Source organism: Nerophis ophidion, linkage group LG12 (assembly GCF_033978795.1).
Source record: "Nerophis ophidion isolate RoL-2023_Sa linkage group LG12, RoL_Noph_v1.0, whole genome shotgun sequence".
NCBI classification, from domain to species: domain Eukaryota; kingdom Metazoa; phylum Chordata; class Actinopteri; order Syngnathiformes; family Syngnathidae; genus Nerophis; species Nerophis ophidion.
Genome location: NC_084622.1, coordinates 58,625,162 through 58,647,661, shown reverse-complemented (window position 1 = coordinate 58,647,661; position 22,500 = coordinate 58,625,162). Strand labels below are relative to the sequence as shown.

The 22,500-nt window shown below is 42.1% G+C and overlaps 1 protein-coding gene across 1 annotated transcript in view; it reads right to left on the bottom strand.

The window, feature by feature from the left end:
* Positions 1–13,494, bottom strand: part of LOC133563849 (homeodomain-interacting protein kinase 2-like) — an 18,890-nt gene extending 5,396 nt beyond the window's left edge. Inside the window, exons 1-4 of the mRNA XM_061918112.1 lie at positions 13,318–13,494; positions 9,422–9,739; positions 5,372–5,637; positions 5,136–5,290 (exon numbers count right to left, since the gene is read on the bottom strand). Of these exons, the coding sequence (XP_061774096.1) occupies positions 5,136–5,290; positions 5,372–5,637; positions 9,422–9,739; positions 13,318–13,463 (885 nt within the window). The 5' untranslated portion in view covers positions 13,464–13,494. The remainder of the gene's footprint in view (positions 1–5,135; positions 5,291–5,371; positions 5,638–9,421; positions 9,740–13,317) is intronic.
* Between the last annotated feature and the right edge of the window lie 9,006 nt (positions 13,495–22,500).

Genomic DNA, 22,500 nt, shown 5'->3' with positions numbered 1-22,500 from the left:
GACATACTTGCTCGTTTAAAGTCAAAATATTCCCACACTTTTGGCAATCATCTTTTTCCTACATATTTTTGTCACCTTGTGGTACTTTTCACTGGTGAGTAGCGAGAGTGTAATCTAGCGGGTCTCGCTTCCAACCGTAGGGACAAAGATTGTACATTTCTGACAAGAGGGTTCACTCAATTCATTGAATTCTGCCGTTGCATGAACGTGTTCCGAAAGCAAGGCACACACGCCCAAAAAAGGCTGGGTTATTTTGATAACCCAATTTATGAGTTGCTAGAGTTGGGTTAAATTTTGAGTTATTTTTATGAAGAGCAATCAATTTTTTGGGTTATAAATGTCAACTTAGGACATGGATTGAGTGCGCTCCTTCGACGCAGAGGGAATATGGGACGAGCCAGGCGTGAATTAAGGTACATGATGTTTTATTTGGATTCTAAATACAAAAATAAACAAACCAAGGGCGCTCACAAAGAGGTATAACACTTGGCTACAAAAATACAATCGGGAAAACAAAACAACTGCTCGATGGCATGAAAGACAATGAACTAACTTAAACTTGCACTGTGGCAAAACTATGAATAACTAACACAAAAACAAAACTTACTGTGACAGGTACAAGGGGCATGGATTGCAAGGTAATTGAGGGTGCGTGAAAGCATGAAGCAGAATGCAAATAGCAAAGTTCCCAGGACGAGGACAGAAACAGAATGATATAAATAGCAGCTATGATGATTAGAAACAGGTGTGGGACTGAGGGCTGGGCGTGACTTGGAGACCAGGTGGGAACTAATGGGTTACTATGGAAAAACAAAACCAGGAAGTGTAAAACGGGAAACAAGAGTCCAAAAACAAAAACATAACATGACAAAACAAGATCCATAGGTGTGACAATAAAGGTATTATTTTAACCCAATTCCTGGATTTTCTAAATTATGAACCAATTTTGGGGTTGTTTTCAACGGGTAAAAAGCTTCTTTTTTTTTATTAAAACCTTTTTTCTTGTAGGGAATTTTATTATGGATTAATGTCATTAACATTATTTTCAATCACCCAACATTGAGTTACCATAACTCAACTTTTGGGTTTAATAATTCAACGCAATAGTTTGGTTGGGAATAACCCAATATTAAGTTATCATAACTCAACTTTTTGGTTGAATAATTCAAAGCAAAAGTTGGATCGAAAAAATGTACCCAAAGTATTGACTCAAATAAGGAGTTTGTCCTTTTCTGAACCAGCAGTTGGGTTAAAATTGGGTTATTTTTTAACTCAACATTTTTTACTGTGCAGAGTTAACCCCCATGCATCAAGTTGGAAAAACTGGGTCGGGTGGTTTGTTTTGTTGTCTTGTTTTCTTGCTCGTTCGTACCCGTCGTCACCCGTGTAAACACAAAATATTCCCAAGCCTTTGGTTTTGCAATCATCTTTGTAACGATGCAGGTGGGAAGCGGTGCTTGGACGTGACCCTGGAGATGCAAAGACGACAGCCGAGAGCTAAGTAAAATAATATTTGATAGCTAAACGTAAATACGTGCAGCTGGGGAGTGCACGGGAACAGCAATAAGCGCAGTTACAGGAAGTGCCAAATAAACACAGCAATCACTCCCAAGGGAACAGAGAACAAAGAACAATGATCAAGCACTGACAGACGAGCAAGGCGGGCATATAGAGGAGCCTGATTGGAGACCGGGAACAGACGTGTGCCGGTTGCCAATCAAGGATGGCTGTAGGAGCCAGCACTCAATGGCAGACAGGGAAAGTGAAAATACAATTTAAAGAGCACCGGACAGGAACCTAAACATCACACACACGGGGAAAAAACAACACGAGTCCAAAACAGTCACAAGAATATGACAATCTTTTTTTTTTTTTTTTCCTACTCATTTTTGTTACTTTGTGGCGCTTCTCACGAGTCAGTAGTGACCAGCGAGGCTCTCTTAAGCTGGAGGTCCTGCCTTTGCCCAGAGAGACAAAGATTGTGGGTGACTGACAAGAGGGTTCAATCGTTCATTTCATTCTAACTACTGAATAAACGCACTCAGGTGCTGTGCGATGCACAGAGTGAACCCTCTTTAGGCCAGTTTTTTTTTTTTTGTTGTCGTATTTTTTTGTTGCCGTCACTTCACCGGAAATTGGGCACACTTGCTCATTCGTCCGTTTTTTTATTCTACCTACTGAATAAACGCACTCAGGTGCTGTGAGATGCACAGAGTGAACCCTCTTTAAGCCAGTTGTTTTTTTTTTGTTGTCGTATTTTTTTGTTGCCGTCACTTCACCGAAAATTGGGCACACTTGCTCATTCGTCCGTTTTTTAATTCTAACTACTGAATAAACGCACTCAGGTGCTGTGCTATGCACAGAGTGAACCCTCTTTAGGCCAAATGTTTTTTTTGTTGTCGTATTTTTTTGTTGCCGTCACTTCACCGAAAATTGGGCACACTTGCTCATTCGTCCGTTGTTTAATTCTAACCACTGAATAAACGCACTCAGGTGCTGTGCGATGCAGAGTGAACCATCTTTACGCCAAATGTTTATTTTTGTTGTCATATTTTTTTGTTGCCGTCAGTCACTTCACCTGAAATTGGGCACACTTGCTCATTCGTCCGGTTTTTTATTACTAACTACTGAATAAACACTCAGGGGCTGTGCGATGCACAGAGTGAACCATCTTTAGGCCATTTGTTTTTTTGTTGTTGTCGTCACTTCACCGAAAATTGCTTACACTTGCTCATTCGTCTGTTTTTTAATTCTAATTACTGAATAAACGCACTCAAGTGCTGTGCGATGCACAGAGTGAACCCTCTTTAGGCCAGATGTTTTTATGTTGTTGCCGTGACTTCACCGGAAATTGGGCACACTTGCTCATTCGTCCGTTTTTTAATTCTAACTACTGAATAAACGCACACAGGAGCTATGCAATGCACAGAGTGAACCCTCTTTAGGCCAGTGGTTTTTTGTTGTTGCCATCATTTCACCAGAAATTGGGCACACTTGCTCATTCGTCCGTTTGTTAATTCTAACTACTGAATAAACACACTCAAGTGCTGTGCGATGCACAGAGTGAACCCTCTTTAGGCAAGTTGTTTTTATGTTGTTGCCGTGACTTCACCGGAAATTGGGCACACTTGCTCATTCGTCCGTTTTTTAATTCTAACTACTGAATAAACGCACACAGGAGCTATGCAATGCACAGAGTGAACTCTCTTTAGGCCAGGGTTTTTTTTCTCGTCTTTTTTTGTTGCCATCCTTTCACCGGAAATTGGGCACACTTGCTCATTCGTCTGTTTGTTAATTCTAACTACTGAATAAACACACTCAAGTGCTCTGCGATGCACAGAGTGAACCCTCTTTAGGCCAGTTGTTTATATGTTGTTGCCGTGACTTCACCGGAAATTGGGCACACTTGCTCATTCGTCCGTTTTTTAATTCTAACTACTGAATAAACGCACACAGGAGCTATGCAATGCACAGAGTGAACCCTCTTTAGGCCAGGGTTTTTTTTCTCGTCTTTTTTTGTTGCCATCCTTTCACCGGAAATTGGGCACACTTGCTCATTCGTCTGTTTGTTAATTCTAACTACTGAATAAACGCACACAGGTGCTATGCAATGCACAGAGTGAACCCTCTTTAGGCCAGATGTTTTTTTTTGTTGCCATCATTTCACCGGAAATCGGGCACACTTGCTCATTCGTCCGTTTTTGAATTCTAACTACTGAACAAACACACTCAAGTGCTGTGCGATGCACAGAGTGAACCCTCTTTAGGCCAGTTGTTTTTATGTTGTTGCCGTGACTTCACCGGAAATTGGGCACACTTGCTCATTCGTCCGTTTTTTAAATTCTAACTACTGAATAAACGCACACAGGTGCTATGCAATGCACAGAGTGAACCGTCTTTAGGCCAGTTGGTTTTTTTTGAGTCATTTTTTGTTGCCATCATTTCACCGGAAATTGGGCAAACTTCCTCATTCGTCCGTTTGTTTATTCTAACTACTGAATAAACACACTCAAGTGCTGTGTGATGCACAGAGTGAACCCTCTTTAGGCCAGATGTTTTTTTGTTGTTGCCGTCACTTCACCGAAAATTGGGCACACTTGCTCATTTGTCTGTTTTTTAATTCTAACCACTGAATAAACACACTCAGTTGCTGTGTGATGCACAGAGTGAACCCTCTTTAGGCCAGTTTTTTTTGTTGTTCCCGTCACTTCACCAGAAATTGGGCACACTTGCTCATTTGTCCGTTTTTTAATTCTAACTACTGACTAAACGCACTCAGGTGCTGTGCGATGCACAGAGTGAACCCCCTTTAGGCCAGATGTTTTTTTTTCTGCATGGCCTTATTATACAACCAGTAAGTCATTAACTAAGAGTCTTAGTTAGTCTTAACCCTAACCCTAGTATGGGGAACATACTGACTATTAATTAGTTTCTTTTTAACATGCAAATTAGTACCATATTGGCTCTTAATTTGTCATTACTAAGTACTTATTAATGCCTTATTCTGCATGGCCTTATTATACAACCAGTAAGCCATTAACTAAGAGTCTTAGTTAGTCTTAGCACCTAACCCTAGTATATAGAACATATTGACCATTAATTAGTTGCTTATTAACATGAAAATCAGTACCATACTGTCTCTTTATTAGTCATTATTAAATACTTATTAATGCCTTATTCCGCATGGCCTTATTATACAACCAGTAAGCCATTAACTAAGAGTTTTAGTTAGTCTTAACCCCAACCCTAACCCTAATAAGCAATGTTAATAAGCAACTAATTAATGGTGAACATGTTCCCCATACTAAAGTGTACCCATGTTTTATATTCTAGTTTCTTCAAAATAGCCACCCTTTGCTCTGATTACCGCTTTGCACACTCTTGGCATTCTCTGCATGAGCTTCAAGTGGTAGTCTTTTCACTTTACAGCTGTCATAGTTTTGATGCCTTCAAAGGCAATCTACAACGTAAACAGTCGTGAGAATAAAGAAAACACATTAAAATGAGAAGGTGTGTCCAACATTTTGGCGTGTTCTGTATATTGTATGAAAAGTTCCTCATTTCAGTTTACAGTACTGCCCATGTGGAGTAGTTATCAGATGAGAGGATCTTAGTATGCGTTTATTTTTTCTTACCTGGCTGAGATTAAGAGGCTGTTGTTGAAGGAGGTGTGGCCCTGAGCGCTGCTGTCGGTACGATGCAGTCACCCCTCCATGGACGTGATTATTGCCAGAGACCACTCCATTGGAGGATTTGAACTTATATGTGGAATTCTGATGATTCATTGCATCTGCACCAAAAGAGGGAATTTGCACAATTTGGAAATGGCATAAGAACCGTATTAAACGTCCTAACCTGACGCGCGTTTTACCTGGCATCAAGCGTTCACACTCATTCACAACCTCGCTGGTCTGGGTTTTGAGTGGGGGGACGATGATGGTGCGCGGGTTGCCGTTGTTGTAATTGTCCAGTATGAAGGTCTTTGTGTCGTAGCTGCTGTTGTTGTTGTTGTTGTTGGTGGTGGTGGTTGTTCTGGACTCCACGGTGTAAGGGCTGTTGTTGATGGAACAGTCGTTGTCAGGTGAGTCATGGACGGTCACACAGCTGATAACATTCTTCCTCTGCTTAGAGAAGGAGCTGGAAGAAAAAAAAAAAATGAGACAAAGAATTCAGCTTTAACAACAGCGACGGTAGTGGAATGTATGCATGTACTGTAGTTCCCCGGTTGTCATACGCCCCGCTTTTCGTAGGATTCGGCGTCGGACCAAAATGCATGCCAAGCTTTTCCCTTGTTTTTATATACCGTTTCAGTTACATGTTCTGTAAATTGCACTAGAAAAACTACAAAACCCAAAACAATGTGAATTTTGGAAGACTATGTCCCCCGGTCGGCCTGGGAAGGACTCAGGTTCGCCCGGGAAGAGCTGGGGAGAGGGAAGTCTGGGCTTCTCTGCTTAGGCTGCTGCACCCGCGACCCACCTCGGATAAGCGGAAGATGATGGATGGATGGATATCAGCTTATATCATATACTGTATATATAATATGTAAATATTACTTAACGTATTTCCTTGAATTGCCGCCGGGTATATAGTATGCGCCTGACTAGAATTACTGCCGGGTCAAACTAGTTTCGCAAAATAATTTGCGCATGCTTAGTATTACCGCCGGCTCAGGATTAACGCCGGGTCGAACTCGTTTCGCAAAATATTATTTTTATGAGTGCATGTCTAGAAATTCCGCCAGGTCAAACTCGTTTCGCAAAATAATTAGTATATGCCTAGAATTTCCGCCGGGTCAAACTCGTCACGTCACGAGTGACACTTCACCTGTCATCATTTTCAAAATGGAGGAGGCTGATTTTAATAATTTAAAATCGCATAAAGGGAAGAAGATTAAGAGCTATTCAGTAGGATTTAAGGTCAAAGCTATTGAATATGCTAAAAAAAACAGTAAGCAGTTATGTTTTATTAATATACCGTAGCTGCGTGTGTCAAATATGAGTCATTAAATGACTCCTGGTGGTAGAGGGCGCTAGCGATCCTTTTTGCGACTTGTCGGCTGCAGAAGAAGTGACAACAAGCACCAAGAGTGAGCAGCGTGTGTTTATTTTTCCTCTCGCTTAGGATTACATATGTAAAATAAAACAGTTTTCTAAACTGGACTTTCAATCGAAGCAGGAGGTAATAAAGGAAGATTTCCATCGAGACAGAGAGACTTTTAAAACTGAAGAAAGATAAGGAAGACTTCTATAAACAAGTTATCGATGCTTTTGAACAGAAGGAGCTGCGCATGGACTTTATTTATAAGGAAAGGTAAAGCCATAATAAAGTTTTTTTTTTTTTTTTTATTAAAAGTGCTTTTTATGATGGTATCCTTACATCACACTCAAATTTATAAGCGCAGACCTAAATTTACCGCATGCCTTTGGTAAGCGCCGGAGTGAGAAGAGGTTTTAAAATATCTAGCGCCCCGGCGGCAATTCAAGGAAATACGGTATATGTTATATTTTATAGGTACCCCCTAATCAGAGCAAAGCATTTTTGGATGAAAAAAAGAGATAAAGAAGTAAAATACAGAACTATGTCATCAGTTTCTGATTTATTAAATTGTATAACAGTGCAAAATATTGCTCATTTGTAGTGGTCTTTCTTGAACTATTTTAAAAAAATACATACAAATAACTAAAAACTTGTTGAAAAATAAACAAGTGATTCAATTAAAAATACAGATTTCTACACATAGAAGTAATCATCAACTTAAGGTGCCCTCTTTGGGGATTGTAATAGAGATCCATCTGGATTCATCAACTTAATTCTAAACATTTCTTCTCAAAAAAAGAAATCGTTGACATCAATATTCATGGAACATGTCCACAAAAAAAATCTAGCTGTCAACACTGAATATTGCATTGTTGCATTTATTTTCACAGTTTATGAACTTACATTCATATTTTGTTGAAGTATTATTCAATAAATATATTTATAAAGGATATTTGAATTGTTGCTATTTTTTAGAATATTTAAAAAAAATCTCACGTACCCCTTGGCATACCTTCAAGTACCCCCATTTGAGAACCCTGTACAGCAGGGGTGCCCATTACGTCGATCGCGAGCTACCAGTCGACCGCGGGGGGGGTGTCAGTCGATCTCCAGCCAGGCTTTTAAAAAAAATACACCTAAAAATTAGTGATCATCAATCTTCACCAAGACGTCACTTAAATGACATTCACGGTACCGGAGGGTCTTGTGAGATGACGCTGGCTGCTGCAAGATCATTATTATGAAAATATGACCGAGAGGAAGGCGAGAAACACTTTTTATTTCAACAGACTTTCGCGCCGTACCTTCCGTCAAAACTCTAAAGGCCGACTGCACATTTCCTATCTTCACAATAAAAGCCCTGCTTCATGCTGCCTGCGCTAACTAAATACAGAGTCTCGGAAAACTGGCGTGCACAAGCGATCCCTCAGAAAGCTGGCGTGCACATCACTTGTGCACGTCAGCTTTCCGAGACTCTTATTTTGTTAGCGCAGGCAGCATGAAGCAGGGCTTTTATTGTGAAGATAGGAAATGTGCAGTCGGCCTTTAGAGTTTTGACGGAAGGGACGGCGCGAAAGTCTGTTGAAATAAAAAGTGTTTCTCGCCTTCCTCGCTGTCATTTTTTCATAATAATGAACTGGCAGCAGCCAGCATCATCTCACAAGACCCTCGGGTGCCGTGAATGTCAATCAAGCAAGCTACGGAATTTGCCACCAATGTTTTTCTTGTAAAGTGTATGGAAGCTGGATGAATTAGATGCCAAAAACCAACCACTTTTATGTGGTATTGTACAGAAAGGACAACTTTTTTTGTCCTCCATTTGAAAATGTGGGCGTCATCATCATTACTGTCTGATTCCAATCAATGCAAGTCATCAGAATCAGGTAATACACCAACTTATATTCTTGTCTTTGTGAAAGAAAGACATCTATATGTGTTACACATGCTTGTATTATCATTAAACACATTTAACTTGTTTACAAAAATGTCTCTTTCATAAATAAATAAATATAAATGATATATATAAATGAGGTAGATCCCCTCGAGTTGGTCAATTGAAAAGTAGCTCGTCCGCAGAAAAAGTGTGGGCACCCCTGCTGTACAGTATATATAATATGTAAATAATACTTATATGTATCACAGTATCATGTTAGACCCGCTCGACATCCATTGCTTTCGGTCCCCTAGAGGGGGGGGGGTTGCCCACATCTGAGGTCCTCTCCAAGGTTTCTCATAGTCAGCATTGTCACTGGCGTCCCACTGGATGTGAATTCTCCCTGCCCACTGGGTGTGAGTTTTCCTTGCCCTTTTGTGGGTTCTTCCGAGGATGTTGTAGTCGTAATGATTTGTGCAGTCCTTTGAGACATTTGTGATTTGGGGCTATATAAATAAACATTGATTGATTGATTGATTGATTGATGTTATATTTAATTTTGCTACTATGGTACATTTTTAGTCTGCTTAATACCTGCATTATCCTTTCCATCCTTTGTAACTAAGCTACGGTGTGGAACAATTTCCCTTGGGGCGGCATAGCTCGGTTGGTAGAGTGGCCGTGCCAGCAACTTGAGGGTTGCAGGTTCGATTCCCGCTTCCGCCATCCTAGTCACTGCCGTTGTGTCCTTGGGCAAGACACTTTACCCACCTGCTCCCAGTGCCACCCACACTGGTTTAAATGTAACTTAGATATTGGGTGTCACTATGTAAAAGCGCTTTGAGTCACTTGAGAAAAGCGCTATATAAATACAATTCACTTCACTTCACCTTGTGGATCAATAAAGTTTGCCCAGGTCTAAAAAGACACAGAATTTCCCCAAATATCGTGCAAAAAGATGAGTGGAAAATAAGATGAGCTACAACTATGGAAAACAAGAGAACTGACCCATGGTTTTGTTTACGGTCGTCCTCCTCGTCGGTGTCGCTGCTGATGGTGATGATGCTGACGGCGGGGCTGGGCGTGTCCGGGATGATGATGGTCTGTCTGGGCACGTGCTGTTGGTTCATGTTGTCACGCCTCGTGCTGGACGCCTGCTCTGCCTCCATAGCGCCGCCCCACCCGCAGCCCAGCGAGGGGGGGCAGACGGAGGCGGAGCTGCTTTGAAGCACGGCGCAACGTGGGGGCGTGTTCTCCTTCACCCGCTTGGAGCGCTGCGGCGACAGCACCGCCTGAGAAGACGACACTTCGTAGGCTGAAGTGTTCCTTGAAAAACAGAAGCACAGAGGTGTGAGCGAGCATCGTGACTTTGTTTATTATACATTAAATAAATTTTTTTCCAGATTTGACAAAATCTCCCTTACTTACAGATTATAGTGCAGGTATAACAAACTACATTTCTAGAAAGCTAAGAATTGGACGTCTCGCTTCACTATTAGTCTTAATTTGCATATTCTGGAGCAGTGTTTTTCAACCACTGTGCCGCAGCACACTAGCTCCTTCTGTTCAAAAGCATCGATAACTTGTTTATAGAAGTCTTCCTTATCTTTCTTCAGTTTTAAAAATCTCTCTGTCTCGATGGAAATCTTCCTTTATTACCTCCTGCTTCGATTGAAAGTACAGTTTAGAAAACTGTTTTATTTTACATATGTAATCCTAAGCGAGAGGGAAAATAAACACACGCTGCTCACTCTTCGTGCTTGTTGTCACTTCTTCTGCAGCCGACAAGTCGCAAAAAGGATCACTAGCGCCCTCTACCACCAGGAGTCATTTAATGACTCATATTTGACACACGCAGCTATGGTATATTACTAAAACATAACTGCTTACTGTTTTTTTTAGCATATTCAATAGCTTTGACCTGGTGTGCCGTGGGAGATGATCTAATTTCAATCCAATCCACTTTATTAATATAGCACATTCAAACAACAATAACGTTTCCAAAGTGCTGCACAGCCATGTTAAAAACAATTGTAAAAAAAAAATAAATAAATAAATAAAATAAAATAAAAATAAAAACATATATATATATATTATGCTCCACTAATGACTGAATAAAAACAAAAAATAAATAAATTTAAAACCAATAAAAACAAATATGATTAAAAACTATTTTAAAGGGTAAAATCAATTAAAACAGTAAAATAGAAATCAAAGTGTATAAAAAACACAGAGGACAACAGAGAACAGAGGACCACACAACTCACGTAGTGTTAAAAGCCAAAGAATAAAAGTGGGTTTTAAGACGAGACTTAAAACACTCCACTGTGGAAGCAGTTTGAACATGGAGTGGCAGAGTGTTCCAGAGCTTAGGGCCGACCACAGAGAAGGCCCTGTCTCCCCTGGTCTTAAGTCTGGTCTTGGGCACCACGAGCTGGAACTGGCTCTCGGACCTCAGAGCGCGCGCAGGAATGTAAATTTGGATAAGGTCCGAGATATATTGAGGTGCCAGTCCATGTAAAGATTTAAAAACAAACAGCAATGTTTTAAAATCAATTCTAAAATGAACAGGGAGCCAGTGCAAACTCTGAAGAATTGGGGTTATATGCTGGCGTTTCCTGGCCCCTGTTAAAAGTCGTGCTGCCGCGTTCTGGACTAACTGCAACCGGGAGAGAGCTTTTTGGCTAATGCCAGCATAAAGTGCATTGCAGTAGTCCAGGCCACTTGAAATAAAAGCATGCACGACTTGTTCAAAAAGGTTAAAAGATAAAAACGGTTTAACCTTTACTAAAAGACGAAGGTGATAAAAACACGATTTTAAAACGCCATTGACTTGTTTGTCTAGTTTAAAATGGCTGTCTATAGTGACGCCAAGGCTGGTGACTTTGGGACGCACATCATTTTGCAATGGTCCCAAGTCAGTGAGGGCCGGACCAAAAACTAAAATTTCCGTTTTTCCCTCATTCATTATTAAAAAAATCTGGGCTAACCAAGCCTTGACGTCGCATAGACAGTTAAGAAGGGGTGTCAGGGGGCCGTGGCTTTGCATAAAAGTGATAAAACACTCCTTGGCTCCTCCATGGCTTCCATCATAAAACACTGGCAGTCAACACACCCCTCCCATTTTCAGGTATGACTTTATAATCTCACTAAAACACTAGTAACACAATAATCAGATAAGGGATTTTCCAAACTTATCCTAGTAAATGTGTCTAATAACATCTGAATCGCTCTCACTGCCCTCGCCTTTTTTTTTTTCTTCTGGTGCTTCACTCTAACTTTCCTCATCCACAAATCTTTCATCCTCGCTCAAATTAATGGGGAAATCGTTGCTTTCTCGGTCCGAATCGCTCTTGCTGCTGGTGGCTATGATTATTAACAATGTGAGGATGTGAGGAGCTCTACAACCCGTGACGTCACGCGCACATCGCCTGCTACTTCCGGTACAGGCAAGGCTTTTTTATTAGCAACCAAAAGTTGCAAACTTTATCGTCAATGTTCTCTACTAAATCCTTTCAGCAAAAATATGGCAATATCGCGAAATGATCAAGTATGACACATAGAATGGACCTGCTATCCCCGTTTGAATAAGAAAATCTCATTTCAGTAGGCCTTTAAAATCAGCCCATGAATCAACATCAATGTTTTAATCATTGAGCGTCTGGCACAAAATTAAATCAATAACTTGATGTTAAGTTCTTAAATAAGGCTTAAAAACATAACCTAATGTTGCACATGTTTAAAATACTCTGTTTAACCTGTAAAATCATGGAAAATAGACAACAGGATCAATTTCAAATTACAATTTCGCTTATATAATTTTTATTTTCATGTATATTATTGCCGCATTGCTGGCAGTAAGTCGGACACGTTTCCAGTGAGGGTTGGACTCCGCCAAGGCTCAGATTCTGTTCATAACTTTTATGGACAGAATTTCTAGGCGCAGTCAAGGCGTTGAGGGGATCCGGTTTGGTGACCCCAGGATTAGGTCTCTGCTTTTTGCAGATGATGTGGTCCTGATGGCTTCATCTGACCGGGATCTTCAGCTCTCACTGGATCGGTTCGCAGCCGAGTGTGAAGCGACCGGAATGAGAATCAGCACCTCCAAGTCCGAGTCCATGGTTCTCGCCCGGAAAAGGGTGGAGTGCCATCTCCGGGTTGGGGAGGAGACCCTGCCCCAAGTGGAGGAGTTCAAGTACCTAGGAGTCTTGTTCACGAGTGGGGGAAGAGTGGATCGTGAGATCGACAGGCGGATCGGTGCGGCGTCTTCAGTAATGCGGACATTGTACCGATCCGTTGTGGTGAAGAAGGAGCTGAGCCGGAAGGCAAAGCTCTCAATTTACCGCTCGATCTATGGTCATGAGCTTTGGGTCATGACCGAAAGGATAAGATCACGGGTACAAGCGGCCGAAATGAGTTTCCTCCGCCGTGTGGCGGGGCTCTCCCTTAGAGATAGGGTGAGAAGCTCTGCCATCCGGGAGGAACTCAAAGTAAAGCCGCTGCTCCTTCACATCGAGAGGAGCCAGATGAGGTGGTTCGGGCATCTGGTCAGGATGCCACCCGAACGCCTCCCTAGGGAGGTGTTTAGGGCACGTCCAGCTGGTAGGAGGCCACGGGGAAGACCCAGGACACGTTGGGAAGACTATGTCTCCCGGCTGGCCTGGGAACGCCTCGGGATCCCCCGGGAAGAGCTAGACGAAGTGGCTGGGGAGGGGGAAGTCTGGGCTTCCCTGCTTAGGCTGTTGCCCCCGCGACCCGACCTCGGATAAGCGGAGGATGGATGGATGGATGTATATTTTTACTGTATTCTACCAGGGAGTCTGATAAGTAATTACACATGGTAGTACAGTAGGAATAACAAAACAAATCAAATGCAGACTTTTGTACAGTTTTGTTTTTCTTACCTGCCAGAATGCTGGTGCTGTTTGTTCTTTTTGGAAGATGAGTTATTGTTGGAGGAGGGTTGCCTCATGACATGAGCAACGCCAACATTGAGCGTCTGGTTGGATGGGAGCGCGACATGGCCCGCCAACAAGGCTGGCTGCTGCATGATGGAATTGTAATGGCCGCCATGAGGGTGCGAGTTCCTGTAAAATAAAATAAAAAGATACTTAAAAAAAACAAACAAAGGCACAGGGAGAGCACATGTTCCAGTTTGTTGCCTGGGGAAAGAACCTGGAAGGTGAGTATGGAGAAAACATTTATACAATGGCAACATAACTAATGTTAGATCTGTCATGATCCGCTACTTGGATCATGTCATATTCGGGTTTTTGGTTCCGTTTTGTATCACATCTGGTTAGTTTGTCATCCTTAGTTCCTGGTGGCACTTCCTGTTTGTTCCGTTTCCATAGTCACGCATTGGTGTCACCTGCCTTTTGTTTTTCACGCGCACCTGCTTTGTGATTATCCCCTCTATTTAAGCCTGCCCTTTTTGTTCATTTGACCTCGGATTCTAGTTTGCGGATCAATGCAACAGGTGACGTCGCTGGTAAAAGTATTTTTGTATTTGTAAATAGACCTCCTTTTTAGACCAGTTGATCTGCCGCTTCTTTTCTTTCTCCTATGTCCCCCCCTCCCTTGTGGAGGGGGTCCGGTCCGATGACCATGGATGAAGTACTGACTGTCCAGAGTCGAGACCCAGGATGGACCGCTCGTCGGGACCCAGGATGGACCGCTCGCCTGTATCGGTTGGGGACATCTCTACGCTGCTGATCCGCTTGAGATGGTTTCCTGTGGACGGGACTCTCACTGCTGTCTTGGAGCCACTATGGATTGAACTTTCACAGTATCATGTTAGACCCGCTCGACATCCATTGCTTTCGGTCCCCTAGAGGGGGGGGGGTTGCCCACATCTGAGGTCCTCTCCAAGGTTTCTCATAGTCAGCATTGTCACTGGCGTCCCACTGGATGTGAATTCTCCCTGCCCACTGGGTGTGAGTTTTCCTTGCACTTTTGTGGGTTCTTCCGAGGATGTTGTAGTCGTAATGATTTGTGCAGTCCTTTGAGACATTTGTGATTTGGGGCTATATAAATAAACATTGATTGATTGATGGTTAGCTTCCACGCTATTCCTTCGTTTGTGTCCCTAGCTCACATGCTAGCGCTTTCAGTTTTTTTCTAGCTCCCATGCTAGTTCTGTTGGTTTTGTCTTCAGTGCCTTGTGCAAGTCTTTTTTATTTTATAGTAGAAACAAATCATCATTTCTTACCTTCACGCTGTGTCCAGTCTGCCTGCATTATAGAGAGAACGCACCCGCATAACCACACAATCCCAGCTAAGCGTCACAAGATCAAATTTAAATTGTGTTACACTTTCTGTGTTTTGAACAAGTTAACATAATATTTTACTTGTCCTTTAAAAATAAATATACAAGTTTTTTTAACGAAGAAAAGTGTCCTGCATTGTAATCAGATTGCCTATATGGGGCGGTATAGCTCGGTTGGTAGAGTGGCCGTGCCAGCAACTTGAGGGTTCCAGGTTCGATCCCGGCTTCCGCCATGCTAGTCACTGCTGTTGTGTCCTTGAGCAAGACACTTTACCCAGTGCCACTTACACCGGTTTAAATGTAACTTCGATATTGGGTTTCACTATGTAAAAGCACTTTGAGTCACTAGAGAAAAGTGCTATATAAATATAAATCACTTCACTATTTATTAGAACAATTTTAAAAATGAATTGACATGGCCTTGAACATTGAAAAATAGTATTTGTCGCCTGTCACCGCTTCCCAAAATTAGACTTAACCATAATATACAATCGTTTAAATCCTTTAGGAATAGTTATGGTTTTAATGTATTTTGAACATACATACACATCACATATTTACAGTTTCTCATTACAACATTTCTGAAAAGGAGAAGGAAAAAGCAGTTCTTATCTAGACCTGCCCTTTTTCCGTTTCTTAGCAATTTCCAACACGTTTGTACTCAATTTTTTATTTTTTTTTCCTTAAGGAACTCTCCTGAAGGAATCAATAAAGTACTATCTATCTATCTATTTGTAATGAGTGCAAAAATATAATTGTAATAAATGAATAAATCATCAATACATTCTTATGAATAAATAGTTGTTTATAAGTTGTGATTCACATCATGAGATGAATATGATTATCTTAGTTTTCAGTAAAGTCACACAAATGTATTTCCACTTACTGATAGACTAAATGTTTTAAGTGTTGTAAGTGCATGCAAATGTTTAAGTTTAAGTTGTCCCTTGATTTATACTTCTCTTTTGTTAAGAATAATTGTTGTACATTGCAGCTGAGATAGGCTCCAGCACCCCCCGCGACTCCGAAAAGAGACAAACGGTAGAAAATGGATGTATGGATGTTGGGTAGCAGGTTATAGTTTGCTTTGTGCAGAATTTCAACAGTTTGCAAATGCACGAAATCATTAAATTTAAGTAATTTGTAGTCAATAAAAGTAGGGTTTTAAATGTTTTCTATAACCAACATTAAGTATTATCTTAACTTAGATTAGTTTAGTTCATTATTTCTGGGGCTGTCTTGGTTGACAAGACTCTGCAGCATCGCGTGGACATCGGGGGCGGTACCTCTGGATTGGCAGACCGGGGTGGTAGTCCCTCTCTTTAAGAAGGGGGACCTGAAGGTGTGTTCCAACTATCGTGGGATCACACTCCTCAGCCTTCCCGGTAAGGTTTATTCAGGTGTACTGGAGAGGAGGCTACGCCGGATAGTCGAACCTCGGATTCAGGAGGAACAGTGTGGTTTTCGTCCTGGTCGTGGAACTGTGGACCAGCTATATACTCTCGGCAGGGTTCTTGAGGGTGCATGGGAGTTTGCCCAACCAGTCTACATGTGCTTTGTGGACTTGGAGAAGGCATTCGACCGTGTTCCTCGGGAAGTCCTGTGGGGAGTGCTCAGAGAGTATGGGGTATCGGACTGTCTTATTGTGGCGGTCCGCTCCCTGTATGATCAGTGCCAGAGCTTGGTCCGCATTGCTGGCAGTAAGTCGAACACATTTCCAGTGAGGGTTGGACTCCGCCAAGGCTGTCCTTTGTCACCGATTCTGTTCATAACTTTTATGGACAGAATTTCTAGGCGCAGTCAAGGCGTTGAGGGGTTCCGGTTTGGTGACCGCAGGATTAGGTCCCTGCTTTTTGCAGATGATGTGGTCCTGATGGCTTCATCTGACCGGGATCTTCAGCTCTCGCTGGATCGGTTCGCAGCCGAGTGTGAAGCGACCGGAATAAGAATCAGCACCTCCAAGTCCGAGTCCATGGTTCTCGCCCGGAAAAGGGTGGAGTGCCATCTCCGGGTAGGGGAGGAGACCCTGCCCCAAGTGGAGGAGTTCAAGTACCTAGGAGTCTTGTTCACGAGTGAGGGAAGAGTGGATCGTGAGATCGACAGGCGGATCGGTGCGGCGTCTTCAGTACTGCGGACGTTGTACCGATCCGTTGTGGTGAAGAAGGAGCTGAGCCGGAAGGCAAAGCTCTCAATTTACCGGTCGATCTACGTTCCCATCCTCACCTATGGTCATGAGCTTTGGGTCATGACCGAAAGGATAAGATCACGGGTACAAGCGGCCGAAATGAGTTTCCTCCGCCGTGTGGCGGGGCTCTCCCTTAGAGATAGGGTGAGAAGCTCTGCCATCCGGGAGGAACTCAAAGTAAAGCCGCTGCTCCTTCACATCGGGAGGAGCCAGATGAGGTGGTTCGGGCATCTGGTCAGGATGCCACCCGAACGCCTCCTTAGGGATGTGTTTAGGGCACGTCCAACCGGTAGGAAGCCACGGGGAAGACCCAGGACACGTTGGGAAGACTATGTCTCCCGGCTGGCCTGGGAACGCCTCGGGATCCCCCGGGAAGAGCTAGACGAAGTGGCTGGGGAGAGGGAAGTCTGGGCTTCCCTGCTTAGGCTGCTGCCCCCGCGACCCGACCTCGGATAAGCGGAAGAAGATGGATGGATGGATGGATTATTTCTTCTGTCAGTGGTCAACAAAATAAAGAATACATTCATAAATTGAAAACTTTGTAGACCGAAAGGGTTTAGGCTGAAGTTGAACACTTATTGCACATAACCCTATAAACAATGTCAAATACAAGATGAGCTTCCAAAAATGATGACATTTTCTTTGCACAACATATTATCAATACACCTTGTGTTAAGCTTGACGGAAGCTCCGCTGATGTCTCCGGTAAGAGGCGACTTATTACCACAATTTTCTCACATTGTAATGCCGGATTCGGTCCTCCGTGGATGCGTCAGCAAGAACACAGCAAAAAGGTAAGAACTAAGGGATTTATTAAACAAAAGGAGCTATGAACAAAAACACTGGTACAAATAGAAAAGGCAAATAAAAGCGCTAGCATGGAAAGCTAGGTCAAACTAACCGAAACACAAACATTTGGCACAAAGGCACACAAAAGGAAACACAAAACAACTAGCGTGAAAGCTAGGAATACAATAAAGCTTAGCATGAGAGCTAGCGAAATCAAAAGTGAGAGACAAGTCATAAACAGATGTATGTGAACAAACTAAGATCCGACAATGAGTGAACAGAAAAGGCTGGCTTATAAAAGGCGGTGATTAGTAAAGACAGGTGTGCTGGAAAAGAGAGTAGCAGCTGAAACTAATGAGTGACCATGGAAACGAACAAAACAGGAACTAAGCATGTCAAACCGCAGAGTGATATAAAAATGGAACAAAAATAACAGTATGGTGATGATCCGACCTTCGGACCACAACACCTTGTACACAACATAAACTCTGTTCAACTATATACACAGTAACTGACCTTTGGTGTAACACGGTGAATGAATGTCAATTATTTCTATAAGAGACTTCCAGTTTCATCATTGATTATTTCACAACGATTACTGTAACGTATTATTTTCGGGTCTCCCCATGTCTAGCATTAAAAGATTACAGTTGGTACAAAATGCGGCTGCTAGACTTTTGACAAGAACAAGAAAGTTTGATCACATTACGCCTGTACTGGCTCACCTGCACTGGCTTCCTGTGCACTTAAGATGTGACTTTAAGGTTTTACTACTTACGTATAAAATACTACACGGTCTAGCTCCATCCTATCTTGCCGATTGTATTGTACCATATGTCCCGGCAAGAAATCTGCGTTCAAAGGACTCTGGCTTATTAGTGATTCCCAGAGCCCAAAAAAAGTCTGCGGGCTATAGAGCGTTTTCCGTTCGGGCTCCAGTACTCAGTTCAAGATGCTACCTCAGTAGAAGCATTTAAGTCTCACCTTAAAACTCATTTGTATACTCTAGCCTTTAAATAGACCTCCTTTTTAGACCAGTTGATCTGCCGCTTCTTTTCTTTCTCCTATGTCCCCCCCTCCCTTGTGAGGGGGTCCGGTCCGATGACCATGGATGAAAGTACTGGCTGTCCAGAGTCAAGACCCAGGACGGACCGCTCGTCGGGACCCAGGATGGACCGCTCGCCTGTATCGGTTGGGGACATCTCTACGCTGCTGATCCGCCTCCGCTTGAGATGGTTTCCTGTGGACGGGACTCTGGCTGCTGTCTTGAATCCGCTTGAACTGAACTCTCGCGGCTGTGTTGGAGCCACTGTGGATTGAACTTTCACAGTAATCATGTTAGACCTGCTCGACATCCATTGCTTTCGGTCCCCTAGAGGGGGGGGGGGTTGCCCACATCTGAGGTCCTCTCCAAGGTTTCTCATAGTCAGCATTGTCACTGGCGTCCCACTGGATGTGAATTCTCCTGCCCACTGGGTGTGAGTTTTCCTTGCCCTTTTGTGGGTTCTTCCAAGGATGTCGTAGTCGTAATGATTTGTGCAGTCCTTTGAGACATTTGTGATTTGGGGCTATATAAATAAACATTGATTGATTGATTGATGAAGCTCTCTGCGTACTGTACGTGGGCTAATTGGAAGGTCACATGAGTTTGGAGCTCCGTAGCAACTGACTGTGCAGAATGCGCATCAGCATCCGCTGACCCCTCTCTGTCGTTTACCACTTGGTGGCTGAGTTGCTGTTGTTCCCAAACTCTTCCATTTTTTTCATAGTATAGCAACATTTGACTTTGGAATATTTAGGAGCAAGGAAATTTCACGACTAGATTTGTTGCACAGGTGGCATCCTTGCCCGTTCTTTCACAAATCTTTGTAGAAACAGTCTCCATGCCTAAGTGCTTGATTTTATACCTGATTGATTAGGACACCTGATTCTCATCATTTGGATGGTGGCCAAATACTTTTGGCAATATAGTGTACGTGTTTGCATTATAATGGCGGGTGGGTTTCCGAGAGGGCGAGAGAGAGAACCTTTTTTTTCTCCCATAAACCAGCAGGTGTCAGCAGAACCCTTACAAAAATAAAAAACAAAAAACAAACAAACAATGAGGATTAGAGGGAATAGTGAGGCAGAAAGCAAAGAGGAGGAGGGCAGAGGAGCTGACACCAGCAGCTGTGGAGTGATAGCTCTGCAGAGGAAGTGCGACACTTTCCTGATCGTCTCCCTGAGGACCACAGAGCTACCACCGGGGGGGGGGAGGGAGGTGGAGACGCGGGAGGAGAGGAGAAGAGGAAGAGGCGGTTGGTCAGGCGGGGTGGCCAAGATGGACAGTTGAGGATGAGTCCAAACTGGGGGTCGGCAACCCGCGGCTCTAAAAGCGCCGCCCTAGTGGCTCTCTGGAGCTTTTTCAAAAATGTATGAAAAATGGAAAAAGATCAAGGAAAAAAATATTTTTTTTGTTTCTAATATAGTTTCTGTAAGAGGACAAACATGACACAAACCTCCCTAATTGTTATAAAGCACACTGTTTGTATTAAACATGCTTCACTGATTCGAGTATTTGGCGAGCGGGTTGTGTCCTACTCATTTTGGCGGTCTTTGAACTCATCCTTGGTTTGTTTACATCATGGGTGTCCAAACTTTTTCACAGAGGGCCGCACACGAAAAAAATTGAACTGAAATGAGATTTTCTAATTTAAACGGGGGATAGCAGGTCCATTCTATGTGTCATACTTGATCATTTTGCGATCGTGCCATATTTTTGCTGAGAGGATTTAGTAGAGAACATCGACGATAAAGTTTTGGTCGCTAATAAAAAAGCCTCGCCTTTACAGGAAGTAGCAGACGATGTGCGCGTGACGTCACGGGTTGTAGGGCTCCTCCCATCTGAACATTGTTTACAATCATAGCCAGCAGCAGCTAGAGCTATTCGGACCTAGAAAAAAAAAGGCGAAACTTCGCGGGAAATTTAAAATTGCAATTTAGTAAACTAAAAAGGCCGTATTGGCATGTGTTGCAATGTTAATATTTCATCATTGATATATAAACTATCAGACTGCGTGGTCGGTAGTAGTGGCTTTCAGTAGGCCTTTAATCATGCGGTGGCCATTTTGATATTTTCCATTTCAAACCATAAAAAATGTATGGATTTTTTTTAATCCTTAGAGCTCCTGTGGAGCATAGAGGGTCCCAGTCACTAAAAATGTTAAAAATAAGTCATATTATTATTATTATTTTTTATTTAATGCTTACAGTAAATCTCTATATACACTTGAGGTTGATATAAACTAAAACAAATAAGGATTTTATGCCTTCTCTGTCAAAGACAACTTTGTTTTTTATAGTAAAACTGAAATATGCAGTATTTAGATGGATAGATAGACAGATAGACAGATAGATAAATAGATAGATAGATAGATAGTACTTTATTGATTCCTCCAGGAGAGTTCCTTTATTTAGCAATTAAAGCCCTCAAATATCAATAATGCAGGACAACATTGATTTTAATTATTTAATATTTTTGAGTGAATCATAATGAAAAGTTCAATAAAACCCTACTAAATATATTTGAGATCCGAAAGGTTCCCCACTCATAAAATGATGCATTTTTATTATTATTTTTTATTTATTTAATTTTAACACTTAATTTCAAGATCAACTTTTGATATGTCTGTCGATTTTAAGTTTGAACTATTATTTTGTTTGTTTTATGCTCTTTTGTCAAAACTTTGATGTTTTTATAAGGCAACCACACAACATATGCAATATTTAAAAAAAAAAAAAACATTTTAAAGTGATAATTTTTAAGTAATAATTCATTATAGCTTAGATTTTTTCTTGTCCTTTTTTTTTGAGCAATGGAAAAACAAGAAAATAAAGACAAAAAGAAAAAAAACTGCCTGCATGGCAGCTTTGTATTAACGTTGCCACTTTTTCTCATTAGATTTCACCTCATTCCACTTTTTAAAACCGTTATTATTTTTATTTTTTACAATACTATCAATTTTGCATTTTTTCTAGAATGTGTGGCGGGCTGGTAAACGATTAGCTGCGGGCCCCAAATGGCCCCCGGGCCGCACTTTGGACACCCCCTGGTTTACATGCACAAATTTCTCCGACTTTCTAGGACGTGTTTTATGTAGCCTGACCATACGTCCTCTTTTCTCCCGGACATGTCCTTTTTTGCGGCGTTGTCCGGCGTATCCGGGCGTTTTTTTTTTTTTAAATGCGTTAAATGTCCGGCGTTTTGAATAAGGGTTGCGTGTATTTGTTGGCTGAGTTCTTAACGTTTACTTTCAGAGCGTGCATATCACAACATACAAGATGCCATCATGGCGACACACACACCCCCCTTTACCGGGGGTACCGAGCATGCTCGTCACTCCTGTTGCATGCTGGGTAGTGTAGTCCTTTTATTCCCTGGCTCATAACATCACACTAGCTGTAAATATTGTAGCGAGGGCTACAGGGTGTTAGCCAATGGCTTTGGTTGGGGGGCAGGACTTCCGGGGAAGTAAGGGAAGTGACGCTATTGACAGGAAGTGTTGGTTCGAGTTTTGCCGGGAAAAGGAAATAGACTTCTTGGTAAACACTAAGGTGAGTGTAAGACTCCAGAGATTTAAGCGTTAAATATAAAATGTATGTATGCCCTGGCACACCATTATTATCATTTCATGACCCAAGCAAAACACTTTTTACACTTTTATACTTAAATAAATACACCTACAACTTATTAAATGAAAACATAAGAAAAACTACCAGCAGCGGTAAAGTGAAGGAAGAAGAAGAAAGTGAATGAATGTTTAGAACAGAATACATTTATATATGTATACACATTTGTTTCTCTTT